This window comes from Cornus florida, unplaced genomic scaffold, assembly GCF_030987335.1.
Source record: "Cornus florida cultivar Cherokee Brave unplaced genomic scaffold, ASM3098733v1 CherokeeBrave_3.0.0_Hap2_Chr11, whole genome shotgun sequence".
Lineage (NCBI taxonomy): Eukaryota > Viridiplantae > Streptophyta > Magnoliopsida > Cornales > Cornaceae > Cornus > Cornus florida.
In genome coordinates this window covers 63,253,014-63,269,239 of record NW_026775581.1, presented here as the reverse complement: position 1 = coordinate 63,269,239, position 16,226 = coordinate 63,253,014, and the positions used below count along the sequence as shown (strand labels likewise).

At 35.3% G+C, this 16,226-nt stretch overlaps 1 protein-coding gene across 3 annotated transcripts; it reads left to right on the top strand.

The window, feature by feature from the left end:
• Positions 1–6,622: 6,622 nt before the first annotated feature.
• On the top strand, positions 6,623–14,777 carry LOC132286777 (MA3 DOMAIN-CONTAINING TRANSLATION REGULATORY FACTOR 1-like). Of its 3 annotated transcripts, none has more exons than XM_059789162.1 (4): positions 6,623–6,942; positions 7,152–7,403; positions 12,373–12,467; positions 12,672–14,777. In XM_059789162.1, exons 2-4 carry the CDS (start codon positions 7,163–7,165, stop codon positions 14,481–14,483), a joined length of 2,148 nt encoding a protein of 715 aa, XP_059645145.1. In that variant the 5' UTR covers positions 6,623–6,942; positions 7,152–7,162; the 3' UTR covers positions 14,484–14,777. The 3 variants fall into 3 exon arrangements, with proteins under 3 accessions (XP_059645145.1, XP_059645146.1, XP_059645144.1); XM_059789163.1 differs by having other exon boundaries at positions 6,623–6,994; positions 12,675–14,777; XM_059789161.1 differs by having other exon boundaries at positions 6,623–6,994.
• Positions 14,778–16,226: the final 1,449 nt, after the last annotated feature.

The following is a 16,226-nucleotide window of genomic DNA, read 5'->3' as shown; positions in this document are numbered from 1 at the left end:
TCTATTTTTAATCTTACCGTCAGAGATTCTTTTGTGCAGTTTCTATCACATCCTATTTTTGGAAAGGCCAGTAGCACTACCTGTTTTCTCTCCTCTCTTTTTTTCCTCTCTCTTTGACAGGTAAAATAAGACCAAAAAGCTGTAAATGAATAATGTTGTCTGAGTTATTGAGAGAGAGGTTAAGCATCGTATATGGCATGTGATATTTATAATTTTGTATAAGACAATCTTACTCTCATAGATGATTTGACAAACTGCATTAAGCATCTAATTAATACGTTGTTATGAGGATGTTTGTTGGTCTTACTTTTGGGATATTGTCTATCTGAGTCAAGCAAAACAGACTTGTGCTTACAGATCAAACAAACAAGGATGATTTAAATATAGGAACTGGTGTGTGATAACTCGAGAAGTATTGTGTGAGCTTATTTTCAGCCTCGTGGAATTAGGGCTTCTCCATTGAAAATTTTCTCTTGGTTGCTGGCTATGCCAAGTTTGTGCCTATCGTGAAATAAAAGTTACGAGTTCTAGCAACTTTCCTGTTTACCGGAAAAGGCAAATTTTCTGTCTTAAAAATGTATTTATTTATTTTGCCTAGTGTCATCTTAAAAGCCATTACTCAATACCAACACATAGTAGAGATTCGCCAAAAAAAGAGAGAAAAGCTTCCCTTATCAGTTATCTAGGCTGTCTTGTTTATGAATTTAGTGAGGGGGAAGGAAAGGGAAAGGAAAAAGAAGAGGAAAAGTGATTTCCTCCATATTTTGTCTTCTGCTTAAATGATATACAAATTATAATAATAATTATAAAATCTCAAAAACAAAATGGAAATGATAATATGAAATGTAAAATTCTCCCTTCTCCTTCTGTGATCTTTTCCCCATGGTAACCAAATAAGGAAAAATGATTTCCTTTTGTTGTCATTTTTTCTCACTCTTTGAATTTGTAAACCACTCAGGCCTTTTTTTTTTTTTTTTTTCGGATTTTGTTTTGTTTATGGGTTCCTGTATGTGTCTTGATTCTTTTTGCTTAGTATTTGTGTAGTTGACAATTACAAACTTGATTCCTGATTTTGAATCTAGTATAAGATATTTGTTGAATTGATGATACCTTGGGCGTAGGGTAGGACAAACTAATCTAGTATGCTATATTTGTTTAATTGATAATAATTGGGTTGTAGTATAAACTGAAATGAGTCTCCTCATAATAAGAGTCCTTGTGGTAGTGAAAATCATAAACAGAGAAGGTGGAATTTTTATGTTCATTTAGTTTGATCCACGTTAATTATTTACATTCCTCTAATCTCAATGGTAAAGAAAAATGAAAAAAGAGAATAAAAGTAATTCTCTACGCTTGTACAATTCTACTTTCAAGCGTCAGAAAGTACAATTATTTTAAGTTTCCACTCAGAATTAACAATATATATATATATATTTAATTTCAGATTTACTGTATATATTACAGTAGCACTTTTGACATGTTTGATAATTGAGACATTATTTATTTGGTTTTCAAATTTGTTGGAGAAGTTAACTGGGGGAGTCTTTAATATTGGGATTAATTTAAAAACAGTACAGACATAATATGCACAATTTTTTATTTTTTTATTATTACAACCAGAAATTGTAGCAGGCTCCTATGAAGTGTTTTACTCTCCGATTTTCATGTGATGGCACACTTGTAACAATTGATAGATAGCACAAGCTTCTGCTTCAAAAAGAACTATTTTCCTGAATATTAATGGCCAAACTTCGCTGTTGAACTGGCAAGATATGTGATCTTTAGTAACAAAAATGCTTCCTTTACTGTCAAAAGTATTAGTAATCCAGTTCAACTTGGAAACTTTCTGATTTGTAATTGAAACCTATGTTTCTGTTTATCTTGCTGTTATAAAATGTGATAGGTGATCTTGATTGGATCAAGCTCCTTTCTATTAGTAGCTGTCTCATTTAAGAAAGCAATTAATTTTTGTTGCTGAACTACATTATCTTGTGTGTGTTTAGGGCGGTATGTGGAGGGTCTTGTTTGAACATTTCTTGTCATTGTTGATGAAAATTCTTTTTCTAAAGAAATTTTCATTGAACACAGGTAGTTGATGAATTCAATGGAACTCTTCCTTGTATTGAATCCATAGTTTTTCCCTATATGGTAATCCCCACTCGCCAATCTTCCTTAAGGGAAACCTCTTGCAAATTCAACGGAAGTCTGCTTCACAAAACTGTAATTCCAACACACGGAATTGAACAGGATCAGCCAAATGTTAATTATCATTTACTGGCAGATTTTCATTAGGGTTTCTACCATCTTCTAAGTAATTGTCTTTTTTATCCCAGTTTTGAATAGTGTGTTCCTTTCTTCTGGGCATTGCCATCTGTTTTACCTGTCTCCAAATTGCGAAGACATTTCAAGGAACTTTAGATCTTACCTGCTGAAGCCAGCAGGTAACTTCATCGACTGATCTAAGTTTAACAGCTTGATGCTGACTTCAGAAAGTGCTTGTGTGTTTGGAACTTCATGTTGGACAAGAATGGAAAGAGGAATGAACAATGGAACCTCAACTACTACTACTTTCACCACCCTGCCCCATCTGCCGATGAACGTCCGTTATGGTTTGTGTGGAATCCATTCAAGATACACTCTTTTGCAAGCATGTGGAATCTCTAGTTGATCTCTTGATGAAATTTGTTCTTCTAGTGTCTGGAGAACTTAAATCTTACAACAATCTTCACAACCCTAATATGTTTTTAAGTCTTCAAGTTATAATCTCTTCTCTGATGTTTTCTTGGCATTTGAAGATGTATTGTGTAATTCAATTGATTTCATTTTTAAGGAATCTTCTAATGCCTTTATTATCCTCATTTACAAATGGAAATTTGAATCAGGTGATATTTCAACACTAAGCCAAGGTTGAGGAGGAATCGCGAGCAAGAAATAGAAACTTCATTTGACATCACAATGGTTGATGAACCTGCTTGATATTCTACCTTCCTCTTGCAGCCCGACGCATCAAACTAGAGGCTGCCAACACCAACAAGGTATTACTCATCAACTGGGGTGAAAGAGGCTCGTCCTTTACACACATATGTTAGACAATAGAATAATCCTAGTTCCATTGATCCTGTCCTCATGTTTTGTCTGGTTTTTGAACTCACAATTGCTCGCAGTAGTGTGCAATAGCGAATTAGCTAGGATACCAATTGAACAGAAGTTCATTCTCTTCCGAGGATTTTATTGGTAACTTGAAACTAGTTTTACCGACCATAAAAAACATCTTCTCTGTTAAGTTTGTGTCTTGTCGTAAATTTCCGATTTCACTTACCACGAACAGACGCTTTACGCCCTATCATTCCGGATAATGCTTGCATCCTCTGTATTACCGCGGCTGCTGGCACATAGTCAGCATGACTTTGGCATATTTTTGAGCATTCATGAAGAGAATAACATTCTGTTGCACCTATAGTAATTAGCTGATGTGGTTGGCTTATCCTTTCTGAAGCAGGACCCTTTTTTGACACCCCGTGAATTAAAAAAACAAGATATTTATCATTTTTGCAACACTACTTGTGTGATATGGTCCTGATATGCTTGTTTATTGTTTTCTTTTGTCATTTTATTCTATTATATAATAGTTTGAGTTTTTATTATGTTTCTCACAAGATTCTACTGGATAAAGAAAACCTTGCATGTATGTCATTATCGTTTCTGTACTCATCTTTATTATAGATGCCCAAGTCTTATCTCTTTGTTGACTTTTAAAAGTTTCGAATTTCATGTGATATCATTTTTTTTAATTTTATTTTGGGTTTTCTCTATATTGATGTTGAAACAAATATTCTTTTCGTAAAACACAAGTCAAATTGATTAGCCTATACTGTATAAGATTATATCGATAGATGCACTGGTTAAAAAAAAAAAAAAAAAAAAAAAAGACCAATCTTTAAAAAATTAAATATAATAAAAGACATGACTTGAAGGTAAATAAAAATAAATAAAAAATAAAACAATAACAAGAAGAGAATTTACGTGGTCAATCTTATTTTTTAATCATGATGACGACTATCTTACATGTTGGGTTACAACTTGGGCAGATTAACATGTCCTCAAGCACAAGGGTTTAGGACAACCCACTATACTCAAGGTCCAATTTGGTAATGTACCTATGGAGCCCATTATTATTTTGGAAAGTGAACCTAACTCGAACTGTTAAATCAACCAGGTTCTGAGGTTCTAATGCTCGATGTCGGTCCATCCAAACAAGGTGAAATTGAACCACGAACTATGGTTTGACTGAGGGCGATGTCGGTCTATCCAAACAAGGTGAAACTGAACCACGAACTATGGTTTGACTGAGGGCGATGTCGGTCCATCCTAACAAGGTAAAATTGAACCACGAACTATGGTTTGACTGAGGGCATGTTGTTTGGCCCTATTAGTTGAATAGAGTTGAGGCCAGTGCTGTATAGTTTTAAGCTTAGAATTTGCCTTTAATTTCGATTGCAAAAACATGTATATTATACCCATTTTGTCTATGCCAAAGCTCGAGAAAGATTTTTTTGCACCGGTAATACTAAATATGTCATTCGTGTCATTAACCAATTATATCTTATTACATAAATAAAAAAATTTATTATAATGGATCCTATAATTAGACTAGAAGGGGAGGTTATATCACAAGGTTATTTTAATGGATACTTGTTACGGGTTGAGTGTTTCGTAATCCAACCTAAAAACTTAAGTTATTAAGATCTTAACACCCAATTCATATAATACCCATTCACTTTTTCCTCCACCCGAATTTCGGACGCTCTCGTTGCGGTCGAGCAATCCTGTTTACCTAGGAAGGCTGTAACGGGTGTTTTGCAATTCGACCCAAAATCTTAAGTTATTAGGTGGGATACCCAACTCATATAAAATATACATTCACTTTCCTATTCAAATTTGATGTGGGACAATTCTCTCTTGTAACAATATTTCTCTTTGAACCTTTGATATCTATATCATCTATGTATTCGTATGGAAAATTTTAGTTTAATTTATTTATTATTATTTATTTTATCCTAACAAATTAAAAAAAAAAAAAAAAAAACTCGAATATAAACACATCTACTAGAGCTAAAAGCTCTACCAACCCTGCCAACAAAAAATGCCCCATTTGTATGGAATTTGGAAACTAATGGTAAAAGTATCACTTCAACTATTTATAGTGGAGCATAAAGGCTAAAATTTAGCCTACTAGAAAACAACCTCTAATCATCATGAAAGATTAGTGATAACCTCCGAATGACTAAACTAAAGAACCAAAAACTACAAAACAATCCGGATTCAACTCAACCTTTAGCAAAAATAAATAGGAATATGCCCCTAAACCACAACAAAAAGTAAAAATCAAAAGCCTAAATTATAGAATTTAATTGATAACTTGCGCGACGTAACTTCATAGTTTACTTATTTCGTTTTCAATTAAAAATGAGTTTTTTTAAGTTAAACCGACCTACTCAATATCTCTGTTTTTTTTTCTGACTTTTGACAATCTAAACTTGGAATCACATTGTGATGAGACTCTTTTATCACAAGTAAAATTGATGATTGGTAACAAGCTCAGGCATGTGCAACTGCTTATGCTTTTTATTGTAGAGTTCTTGAGATTTGCCTTCTAAAATTCAGAGCTTATATTTATGGGAAGCCATATGAATAAAATAAAAAAAAGAAATGCAAATACTGTATTTTGATAAAAATAAAACCAACAAAGAAATTTTTTATGTTATAAAAAAAAATAAAAAATAAAAGAGAGTGGAAGGAAAAAAGGAAAATATACTCGTCCTTTATCCATTGAGATATGCTATTAAATTTCATTTCGAATTATCTATCAAAGTTACAATGGAGCAATTTATAAATTGTATTCATGGTTGAGCTTACTTTAAAAAATAAAAAATAAAAAGGGGGATATTTTGAAAAAAAAACCATTGAAAATTTCAAGAAATACATCAAGAAACACAATTCTAATTTTTTTTTTTTTTTGGTATGGTTTTTCGTTTTATTTTTTCCTTGCTAACAAACCATAAATCTTTTTCTCAGTTTTTCTTTTAATTGTTGTCTCAACTTATATTTTTTTCTAAGTAAATATGATAAGTATGTTAATTTTGTTTAATTTAACACCACCCTATACTTTCACCATTTAAAGAAAGTTTCTCAAATACATAATATTCAAACCCTAATTTTAGGGTACGACTTCTCAAACACCAAAAATGGAGCTATATACTTTCACGTTAGGAATTCAGGTTTTCTTTTCGTGCAAGAACCAAAATGTAATCCATTCTTGCTAAATATCCAAAAACGTAGTGTTCAAATTCAAATAGATCACATTTCCCTTTCATCAAAATTATCCTACTTTTTCATTCCTTATTAAAAAATAAAATAGGGGTATTTTTGTAACTTCACTCAAAGAACCAAAACCCTAACCCGTTGTCACCAAGCCGGATGGAGCCCAATGACGGGGTACAACTCTGAAACACGCTTTACCGCCAAAGCCACGTGGACGCACATCGGGGAGGGTGACGTGGAAATGTGTAACCGTAGCCTCCCTATAAATAGCCTCACTTCATTCTCATCCATTTCCATTCGCTCCCTCTCTCCCTCTCAGTTTCTCTCTCTAAACCATATTGAGAAAAGGAGAGCGATATAGATATAGATAGATACAAGCATATACAGAGAGAGACATATATGTGAGCAAATTCGAATCGGGAGACACCGTTCGCAGCGCGCTTTCTCTCTCTAGGTTTCCGTTGATCTATTGTTTCTCCGACTGTGTTTCTCTCTCTTCGATCGTCTTCTTTGTTCGAAGATCCGATTCAATTGGTTCCGTCCTTCTCTCGCCTGTCTTGGCTCGAGATCCGAGCCAAGAACAGAATAACTTGTTGGAGGAAGATCTGTGCAAGTTCAGTGGTAGGTTAGATCACACTCAAAGTTTTACTCTCTTCACTCGAAGTGCAGAGAGGTAAAGAACTGAGCAAATTCAACAATACATTCACTATATTTTTTTGATTTATTTGATTTTCAAGTTTTATGTTCGTAATGACAATATAAAATGCAAACGCAATTGGTTTAATGTTTTTTAATTTTTATTATTTATTTTTATCAATTTTTTTGTTTAGGATTAGTGTAAATGGCATCCAAAGAGGGGTTTCTGACGGATGAGCAGAGGGAAGTGTTGAAAATAAATGCAGATATTTTGTCGTCGTCGCCGAAATCCCCGACTCTGAAATCGCCTAGTCCCAAATCCCCGACGACTCTACTCTCCGAACATCATATTAAAGTGCCGGCAGGAGGCAAGGCGCCGACGGCTGGGATTGCTGTGAGGCATGTGCGGCGGACGCACTCAGGGAAGGTTATAAGAGTGAAAAAGGGTTGGTGCTTTCTTCAAGTTCTTGCGTATTATGATTCTATTATTACTGTTCATTGGTTATTTTTATTTACGTTTCTTTTGCGGCTCTTGAAGTCGTTGCAATGATGCATACGATTTAAGGTCTAGAATTATCTGTGCGGAAGGAATTTTGTAACCTATTTATGCCCTTACATTTGCCTCTGCTTCTATTTATTCCAATTTATTTTGTTTCAATGTGTAATCTGGATTTTTTTTAATTATGTTCTGTATTCTTATGTTCTTTTGTTGAATTTTGTAATTTTTTGACTGATAATCACTATTTTCCATGTGTAATCATAGACCCTTATAAATAGGTTTCGCTTGGTAGTTTGAGCCAGCAGTGAGTTTAGACTAGCTAATTATAAATCAATTGTTTGGTTGTAGTAGCAATTAATTTGATGCCTATATAGATTTGTATTTTATTCTACTCTCTTAAGTTGCACCTATGAAGCATGGAGATGGATGCGGGATATGGATTCTTGAAAAATAAGATAGAGACGAGGCAAGGACATGCCAATTTACTGTAGATTTGTAGCAAAATCAATTTTATCTATCTATGCATAAATTGATCAAATAAACGTATCTATGTCTAAAATTAAAGCGATGATTATTTGTCATGCTGCATGTACATTATTACTAGCGTATGGAAAATCAAAACAAACAAGTTCAAGAGTTAAATTGATGGGGTGTTGTATCTCTCTTTTTTCCTTGAAGACCTTCCAAGTGCATGTTTGGTTTTGTTCTAACTATAGCCTTTTTTTATAGTATTGTTTCTTGAAGATCAAATAGTATTTAGTGGCTTAATATGTCAAATACTTTTCATAAATATTATTTTCAACATAAATAAGACTCTCTCCATAAACTTTTACCTCTACTTGAAGAAAACTATACATTTGAGTTTCGTCTAAAAGCTCTACTGGGTCAAAATCTCTACACTTTAGTACTAGTTTTTTTTTTTTTTACCAAACACAATAAAAAATGAAATTTCAAAATAAAAATGCTTTTAGCCCTTCCAACCACAATCCTAAACATGCTCTAAGTATTTGTAATCTTTGTTATGCCTTTTCTATTTCGAGGAGGTACATTTAAATATATAAACTTATACATCTACTTCTAGGTCAAAATTTCTAATGACCAATGCTGTGCTCGGTAGGAAGGAAGAGGTGTGGAAAGAAAATAGGAAGGAACGAACTTCTTTGTTCGGTAGAGATTCATCCGCCAAAAATGGGCGGAAAAAAAGGAGGGAAGACAAGTGGACTATTATAGAAGTGTAATATTAAATACTTTCCGAAATTATACAAGTTTTAAATTACAATACTATCTTTAAAACAATTAAAACTTTCTCTTTCCTTCTCTCTTAACAAACATGGTAAATTATGAGTTTATTCTCTTCTCTTCTATCCAATCGAATAAAAAGAAGGAAATACATAATCTCTTCCCTAGGGATGTCACATCCATCCCTTGTTCTCTCCCTTTCATCCAATTTTTTTCTTTCCTACCGAACAGGGCATAAGTATTATTTTTTCACCAAACACTATCAAAAATGAAATATCAAATTAAAAGTGTTTTTAGCCTACCAACCACACTGCTAAACATGTTTCGAGTATTTTTAATCCTTGTTATACCTTTTCTAACATTTGTATTAGGATATTCTATTTAGAGAAGTTGCATTTAAATGTTGAACATTTGTTTGACTTATGTTCATAAGTATCTAAGAAGTATTAGATACTGGTTAGACCAAAGTAGCTAACTAGTAGCAGATACATGTTCGAAATAAAAAATTTATTTCAGATTATGGATACTTTCAGGGATTATCGCGTCATGTAGTTGCGAGTATCCGAGTTAGAAAGCACAAACACTCCTCTAGGGAGTGTCGGCCACGTGTCCGACATGAACATGCTTGGGACACAGCCGCATGCGTGTTCATCATGACTACGGAGTATCCTGGAGCTTGGATAAATATGTATTTGGCTTGGACTAGACAAGGACGTGGGACACGATAGGTAGTTTTGCATTTTTAATAAAAGGGTTCGAATGCAATTTTAAAATGTATTATGGGTATAAAAAATAATATGAGATTGAAAAACAAAAACAATACCCTCTGGTCCTATAGCTCGAATCATGATTTGCCCTCCAAACACTAAACACATTTTGTGCCCTAGGGAAGAGTTCCTGCACTGACCGCAAGCTCCTTCACTAGCGAGAAGATTTAAGTTTTTCCTCCAGCACCTGATTTTTTTCTCTCATTTCTCTCTCGTCTCCTTCAACCATCCACTTTCTCTCACTTCACAGCCACAAATTACCAGCCCAGCCACCCATGTCATCTTCTTGGCATTCCCACTTACTTTCTTGTCTCCTTCAACCTATCTATTATGCTTCATAACCGAGTATTGTGTACAATAATGTTATGTCTCCCTTAGATAATTATCCTTGCTTCATAAAATAGCACATTCTCCTGTGTTATGTGATGATTTTTAGTTCTCGTATAACGTTATAGTTTTGTGTAAGCCATTTGCCATGTGGTAGTGCTGAATTTAGTGATCTTTGTGCCTGTCATAGGTGTGTATCACATGACTTGTTTACATGGTGTATAAAAAACTGTCTGTACAGATACCTACTTGTATAATTTTAGTGCAGATAAGGAGGTTTCATTTCTGTTATTGATTAAAGAGAAAAGCGATGGTGCTGCAAAATGTACACCTCTCTTTTCTGTCTGTTCGTATGGGATATTTGATTTTCTGCATTTTAAACAGAGGACTCCCATCTCTCTGTTATTTTCGTAATCTGACATCGAAATTTGCCTTTCTATTTCAAAGAATTGCCCAGCACATAATTCTCTTTCCAGTTTGATTTGGCCCTCTCTATATGTTTTATGGCTCACGGACACTTTCTTTGTCAATATAAGAATAATGATGCGTGTGAGAGAGAGAGAGAGAGAGAGAAAGGGAGGACAGGTTGGTTTCAGGACCTGTTGGTCAAAGGAAAGTGGAGGTCCTGATTCCAGCCTTTCTGAAAGAATTGAGGGAATGACCTTCCTCCTACATTTGTTGAGATTGAGATTGAATCCAGGCTGTGGTTCTGGGATTCAAATGCGTCTGAAGTGTGACTACACACCCACCCTTTACTATACACATGCATGCTTTACCTCTAGTCGCATGACTCTTATGTAATAGTCAGTTTGTCACCATTTTTTTAAAATTAATTTTAATGCAAGCATATCTTGGAGTTACCTAAGCTGTTAAATAAACATTTCTCTCATTTGTGTACATGTAATTTTTTTTGTGCTCCTACATGGGGACTATTTTTTATGAGAAATGGAGATTATAATTAGGTTGCGATTTAATATTAGTTTCCTAATAGGTGAGCTAGGTAGGCGGACAGTAAGTTACATCTGTATTTTTTTTTCCAAGTTTGAATTTTATGGCTTATAGCTGGCTAAGTTTTAGAAACTTTCAGGAGCATATATCCTAGAAACCTACTTTGTATAGAATCGTCCATAATTTGCATGCTGACACAAGACACCTTGCTTTTATTTGTGATGTGCCCTCAACTATTAGTCAATAGTAACTATTTTTGCATTGGCCAAGGTGTGTCACATATTTGTTAATTGTTTGTGTTTATAGAATGTGAGGAATGGCAATTTCAATCCTCTTTTTGCCTTCAGCTGGTTTTGTCTTATTCTGTTCTACAAAGGTGGAAAATTATTCATTACACAAAGTTGTCTAATGCTAATATAGATGCTGGTTCTTGTTCTATTCTATTAGTTGCTGGCAGCTACATAGCATGTGTGAAAGCATAGAGTGTTCAGGTCGTCTTATTCAATGCTTCTGTAGAATCATTATTGGATTTATTAGAAATGAATGTGGAAGTGATTAGAATGTTATTCTGATTTGTTATGGGTTTCATATCACCCAGCAAGCAAGGAACTTGATACTTATATGATGAACGAACGGTGAAATTGAACATGCTCCTTGGTGCTGATCTGTTATGATCACTCAAATGGTGTTCCATTGATATGGATACAGATTATGTGTGAGTCTTAATATTGGGCCATAGACACCTGGTAAAATAAATGGTATATAATTTTGGTTCTTGCTGAAGTCCTTCAACACAAAATTAATGGTATATAACTATATTTTTACTTTTTTTTTTGTTGTTGTTGTTGTTGTTGTTGTTGATAAGTGACATATTTTCTTATTTATAAAAAAATAAATAAGTGACAATCTTCTTTTTGTTGTTTTTTACAATGTATATTGCAAACAGGTCAGTTACTTGTTCCGAACACAACTCAGCTCAACCAAATCTTTTCCTAACCACTGGTAGTTACCTAATTGTTTTATAATGTATGTTGCAAACAAGTCATTTGTTCTATTGCTAAGAAATGTCGTAACACTGAAATTTGCTTTAACAGCTCACTCCTTTTTATATATGTTCTGGTCAGAATGTGTTGTTCAGTATGACCTTTTGTCATACTGGTAGTCCTTTGACGATTATTATTCTTCTTTGTATCTATATTATTTTTGCAGGTTTGCCCTATCATCCGGCTTTCTATTCTATAGGCTTTGGATTATTCAAGTACTCTATGCATGAGTTCAGAATGTTCATGAAGTCAAATTTTGATGCAGATATGTGCTGAAACTAATTGCATAATTTGTAAATTGGCCTGTATAGAACTTGAAGGAATAAACCTTATAAAGTTATCTATTACTTGAATCATTTGTGTTGATGGAATGCCTACTTTAATTTGTTTCCCCTGTTTTCCATTCCCTTTTCGCTTCTATGTGTATGGATTGAATTCTGGCGCAGAGTGGAAACCCTGCTTTCCTCGTATCTGTTCCTCATTTTGGTTACGGATTTAAGTATTCGATTTTTTTAATCTTAATAGTTTTCTGAGCTGCATTCTTTTTTTTCCCTATTTGTATTAATTAGCTACACTTGATCAATATTAACAGATGGTGGCGGGGGAAAGGGCACCTGGGGGAAACTACTGGACACTGATGGTGAATCTCGTATTGACCGAAATGATCCTAACTACGACAGTGACGAGGTAGTTGCTGCTTTCAATTTAATTAATCGTTCCCATCTTATGAGTCACCTATCCTGATTAGTTAGCTGGACTATTCTCTCTCAAGAGGCTAATTTTCAGGAACTTTCTCTTATAGTGGAACGGGGTTATTGTTTTTTCTATATGTTATTTTAACCATGAATATTAGCATCACCTGTATTACTTTCCTCTTATCCTTGATATTAGCAGGAACCATATCAGCTCATTGGATCAACTGTGTGTGATCCTTTGGATGAATACAAGAAAGCTGTGGTTTCCCTTATAGAGGAATACTTTAGCACTGGTGACGTGGAATTGGCAGCATCCGACCTCAGAGAACTCGGCTCAAGTGAATATCTTCCCTACTTCATTAAGAGGCTTGTTTCCCTGGCCATGGACAGGCATGACAAAGAGAAGGAAATGGCTTCAGTTCTGCTTTCAGCTCTATATGCTGATGTTATCAGCTCAGCCCAGATTAGCCGGGGGTTTGTCATGCTTCTCGAGTCTGCTGATGATCTTGCTGTGGACATACTGGATGCAGTTGACATTATTGCTTTATTCATTGCTCGTGCTGTGGTTGATGACATCCTACCCCCAGCTTTTATCAACAGGGCAAAGAAAGCATTGCCAGAATCCTCGAAGGGATATCAGGCTATTCAAACTGCAGAGAAAAGTTATCTCTCAGCTCCACACCATGCAGAACTTGTGGAGCGGCGATGGGGTGGGAGCACCCATATTACGGTAGAGGAAGTGAAGAAAAAGATTGCCGATCTCTTAAGGGAATATGTGGAGAACGGGGATACCTCTGAGGCATGTAGATGCATCAGGCAGTTGGGAGTTTCATTCTTTCATCATGAGGTTGTGAAGAGGGCTTTAGTTCTTGGCATGGAAATCCGAACAGCAGAACCACTCATACTGAAGCTATTAAAGGAAACTGCAGAGGAAGGACTGATAAGTTCCAGTCAAATGATAAAAGGGTTTGCTCGGTTAGCTGAGAGCCTTGATGACCTTGCTTTAGATATTCCAAATGCAAAAACATTATATTATTCGCTGATCCCCCAGGCAATCTCTGAAGGTTGGCTTGATTCGTCATTTTTGAAATCCCCAGTTGAAGATGGAGAGGTAGGAGACAAAAATGACAAAAAGGTCAGGCGATATAAGGAAGAGATCGTGACAATAATTCATGAATATTTTCTCTCTGATGACATTCATGAGTTTATCCGGAGTCTTGAAGATCTTGGGGCACCTGAGTTCAACCCAATATGCTTGAAGAAGTTGATCACTCTTGCTATGGATAGGAAGAACAGAGAAAAAGAGATGGCATCTGCTCTGCTATCTGCTCTTCATATTGAGATCTTCTCAACTGATGATATAGTTAACGGTTTTGTCATGCTTCTGGAATCTGCAGAAGATACAGCACTTGATATTTTGGATGCTTCAAATGAACTTGCTTTTTTTTTGGCTAGGGCGGTGATTGATGACGTTTTGGCTCCACTGAATTTAGAGGAGATTGGCAGCAAGTTGCCAGCAAATTGCAGCGGAAGTGAGACTGTGCATATGGCTCGGTCACTCATAGCTGCGCGTCATGCCGGTGAGAGGATATTGAGGTGCTGGGGAGGTGGAACTGGCTGGGCGGTAGAGGATGCAAAGGACAAGATCATGAAGCTCCTCGAGGAATACGAGAGTGGGGGTGTAGTAGCTGAAGCTTGCCAGTGTATTCGTGATATTGGAATGCCATTCTTCAACCACGAGGTAGTAAAGAAGGCTTTGGTTATGGCAATGGAGAAGAAGAATGATAGGATGCTGAATCTGCTTCAGGAGTGCTTCAGCGAAGGGCTGATCACTATTAATGAGATGACCAAAGGCTTTGCCCGGATCCAGGATGGGCTCGATGATCTGGCTCTCGACATTCCAAATGCAGAAGAGAAATTCAACTTCTACTTAGAACAAGCCAAGGCAAAAGGGTGGCTTCTCCCGTCCTTTGGTGATGCTTCGCTGACTCAGGCTTCGGCATCTTGAGAGGAACTTGTACGTTTAGGTTTGTTTCTCATGTATGTTGTTGCTCATTTACTCTCTTTTGTACTTTTCTTAGCTCGTGCTTGAATGCTTCAGAGTGGATGGATATGGATTTTCAGGATTCCTTCTGATGCATGCCTTCTCTCTTCCTTGTGGTTGTCTAATGGAGATCCATGAATGTGTAAAGTGCTATGCTGCATTTAGAAAGCTTGGAAGGGATGTGATACAGTGCACGAAATTTTATGTTTAGCGCGTTAATACTTACTCTCTTGACATTTAGAAGCTTTCTTGTTCTTCTGTCTCTGCGCATTTGAATGCCGGCATTTTTTTTTAGTATTTACTTCACTAAATCCATAGCTCACGTTAATTCAGTCTCTGGATATTAATAGTTGCCGTGCCTAAAGTATTATGTTTGTGTGTCCTGTGAAGTCACTTTAGTGAGCTCAAATTGAAGTTGATTACTGAGGGCATGTCAAGTTTGAAGCAGGTTCAAGATGTGATGTGAAGAAAGAATTCTAGATTACATGAGCCAGGAGAGTTATAGGAATATAATCAGATTGTTTGGTTAGGGCAAACAGGCTATATGCTGTATACTCACACTCGAGTGGAATGGATATTGGGTGCACGGTGTTCAGCTCATTCAAGTCATTTTTTACACGACACGTGTGTGTTTGTGTGTGTATGACATGTACTACTCGGATGAGCCCAGTGTGGGCTGGGTGCGCCTGATACCTTCTCCTTGGAGTGGTGATATGCAAAATTTAATTTATACTTCAAGGAGATTTTTGACTTTTTAAGAATTAAATACTATGTATCTATGAAAGTTAATCCACTTGGAGAGCCAACTTAGCTCTCGTGAAAGTTATAACTAATTTTATTATGAGTAAAGGGTCTCAATGGTACAATAATGTGTTATAGTGAATCGAATAGTTCACAAGTATCACACTTGTCATCAAGCACACGTGTGTCGTGTGATGCTAATAGACTGATACGATGGTGCGCCCAATCTCACTTTAATAATTATAGTCCAGTGCACTAAATTATTTCGTTCTCACTTAAAAATAACAAGTTAGTATCGCATTAGCTTGAATTAAAAATCGCATTAGCTTGAATTAAAAAACAAAAAACCCAAGTTCCAAAAACTTTGAAATAGGTCCACAGGTTAACCAGAAATTTAAAAAAAAATAAAAATAAAAATAAGGAATGCTTAATTTGTAACTTTGAAAACAGTTTTTAGAGAACTATAACTGAAAATTGAACCAAGTTAAATTTTTTGTACAATTTTCTGTTCTCGGTTTTTCATAGTTACAAACCAAACAAACCCTTACGCTTTGCTTGGATTGCAACTCTCAAAACATAAAACTGTTTTGAGAGTTACAAAAATTCAAAAACCATTTTTTTTTACCGTCTTGGATTAATTTTTGAAGAACAGTTTTTACAAAACTAAGTTAACAAGAGTTAATAGAGTAGAGATTTTAAGCTTTTTATGTTGCGTTTAGTGTGCAGAAATGAAATAGAATGCAAGTGGAAATGGAATGGCCATTCTCATTCTTTTGTTTGGTTGTGAATATAAAATGTGCAAGAATGGAATGATAATAACCATTATAGTATTTGGTTGGATCATTTTAAAATTTAGAATAGAATAAACTTCAAATTAAGTTCTCCAAAATATCTCAGTTAGTAAAAAATAAATTGAATTAACAAAATGACATTCTTCTATAATTTTTTTAAAATAAATGGTGGCGG

What these genes read in the sequence shown, in the direction of transcription:
- LOC132286777 (XM_059789162.1), top strand. Translation starts at nt 7,163, where the DNA reads ATGGCATCCAAAGAGGGGTTTCTGACGGATGAGCAGAGGGAAGTGTTG. An exon ending in GGTTATAAGAGTGAAAAAGG is followed by an intron (nt 7,404 to 12,372) that starts GTTGGTGCTTTC and finishes CAATATTAACAG; the next exon opens with ATGGTGGCGGGGGAAAGGGC. An exon ending in CTAACTACGACAGTGACGAG is followed by an intron (nt 12,468 to 12,671) that starts GTAGTTGCTGCT and finishes CCTTGATATTAG; the next exon opens with CAGGAACCATATCAGCTCAT.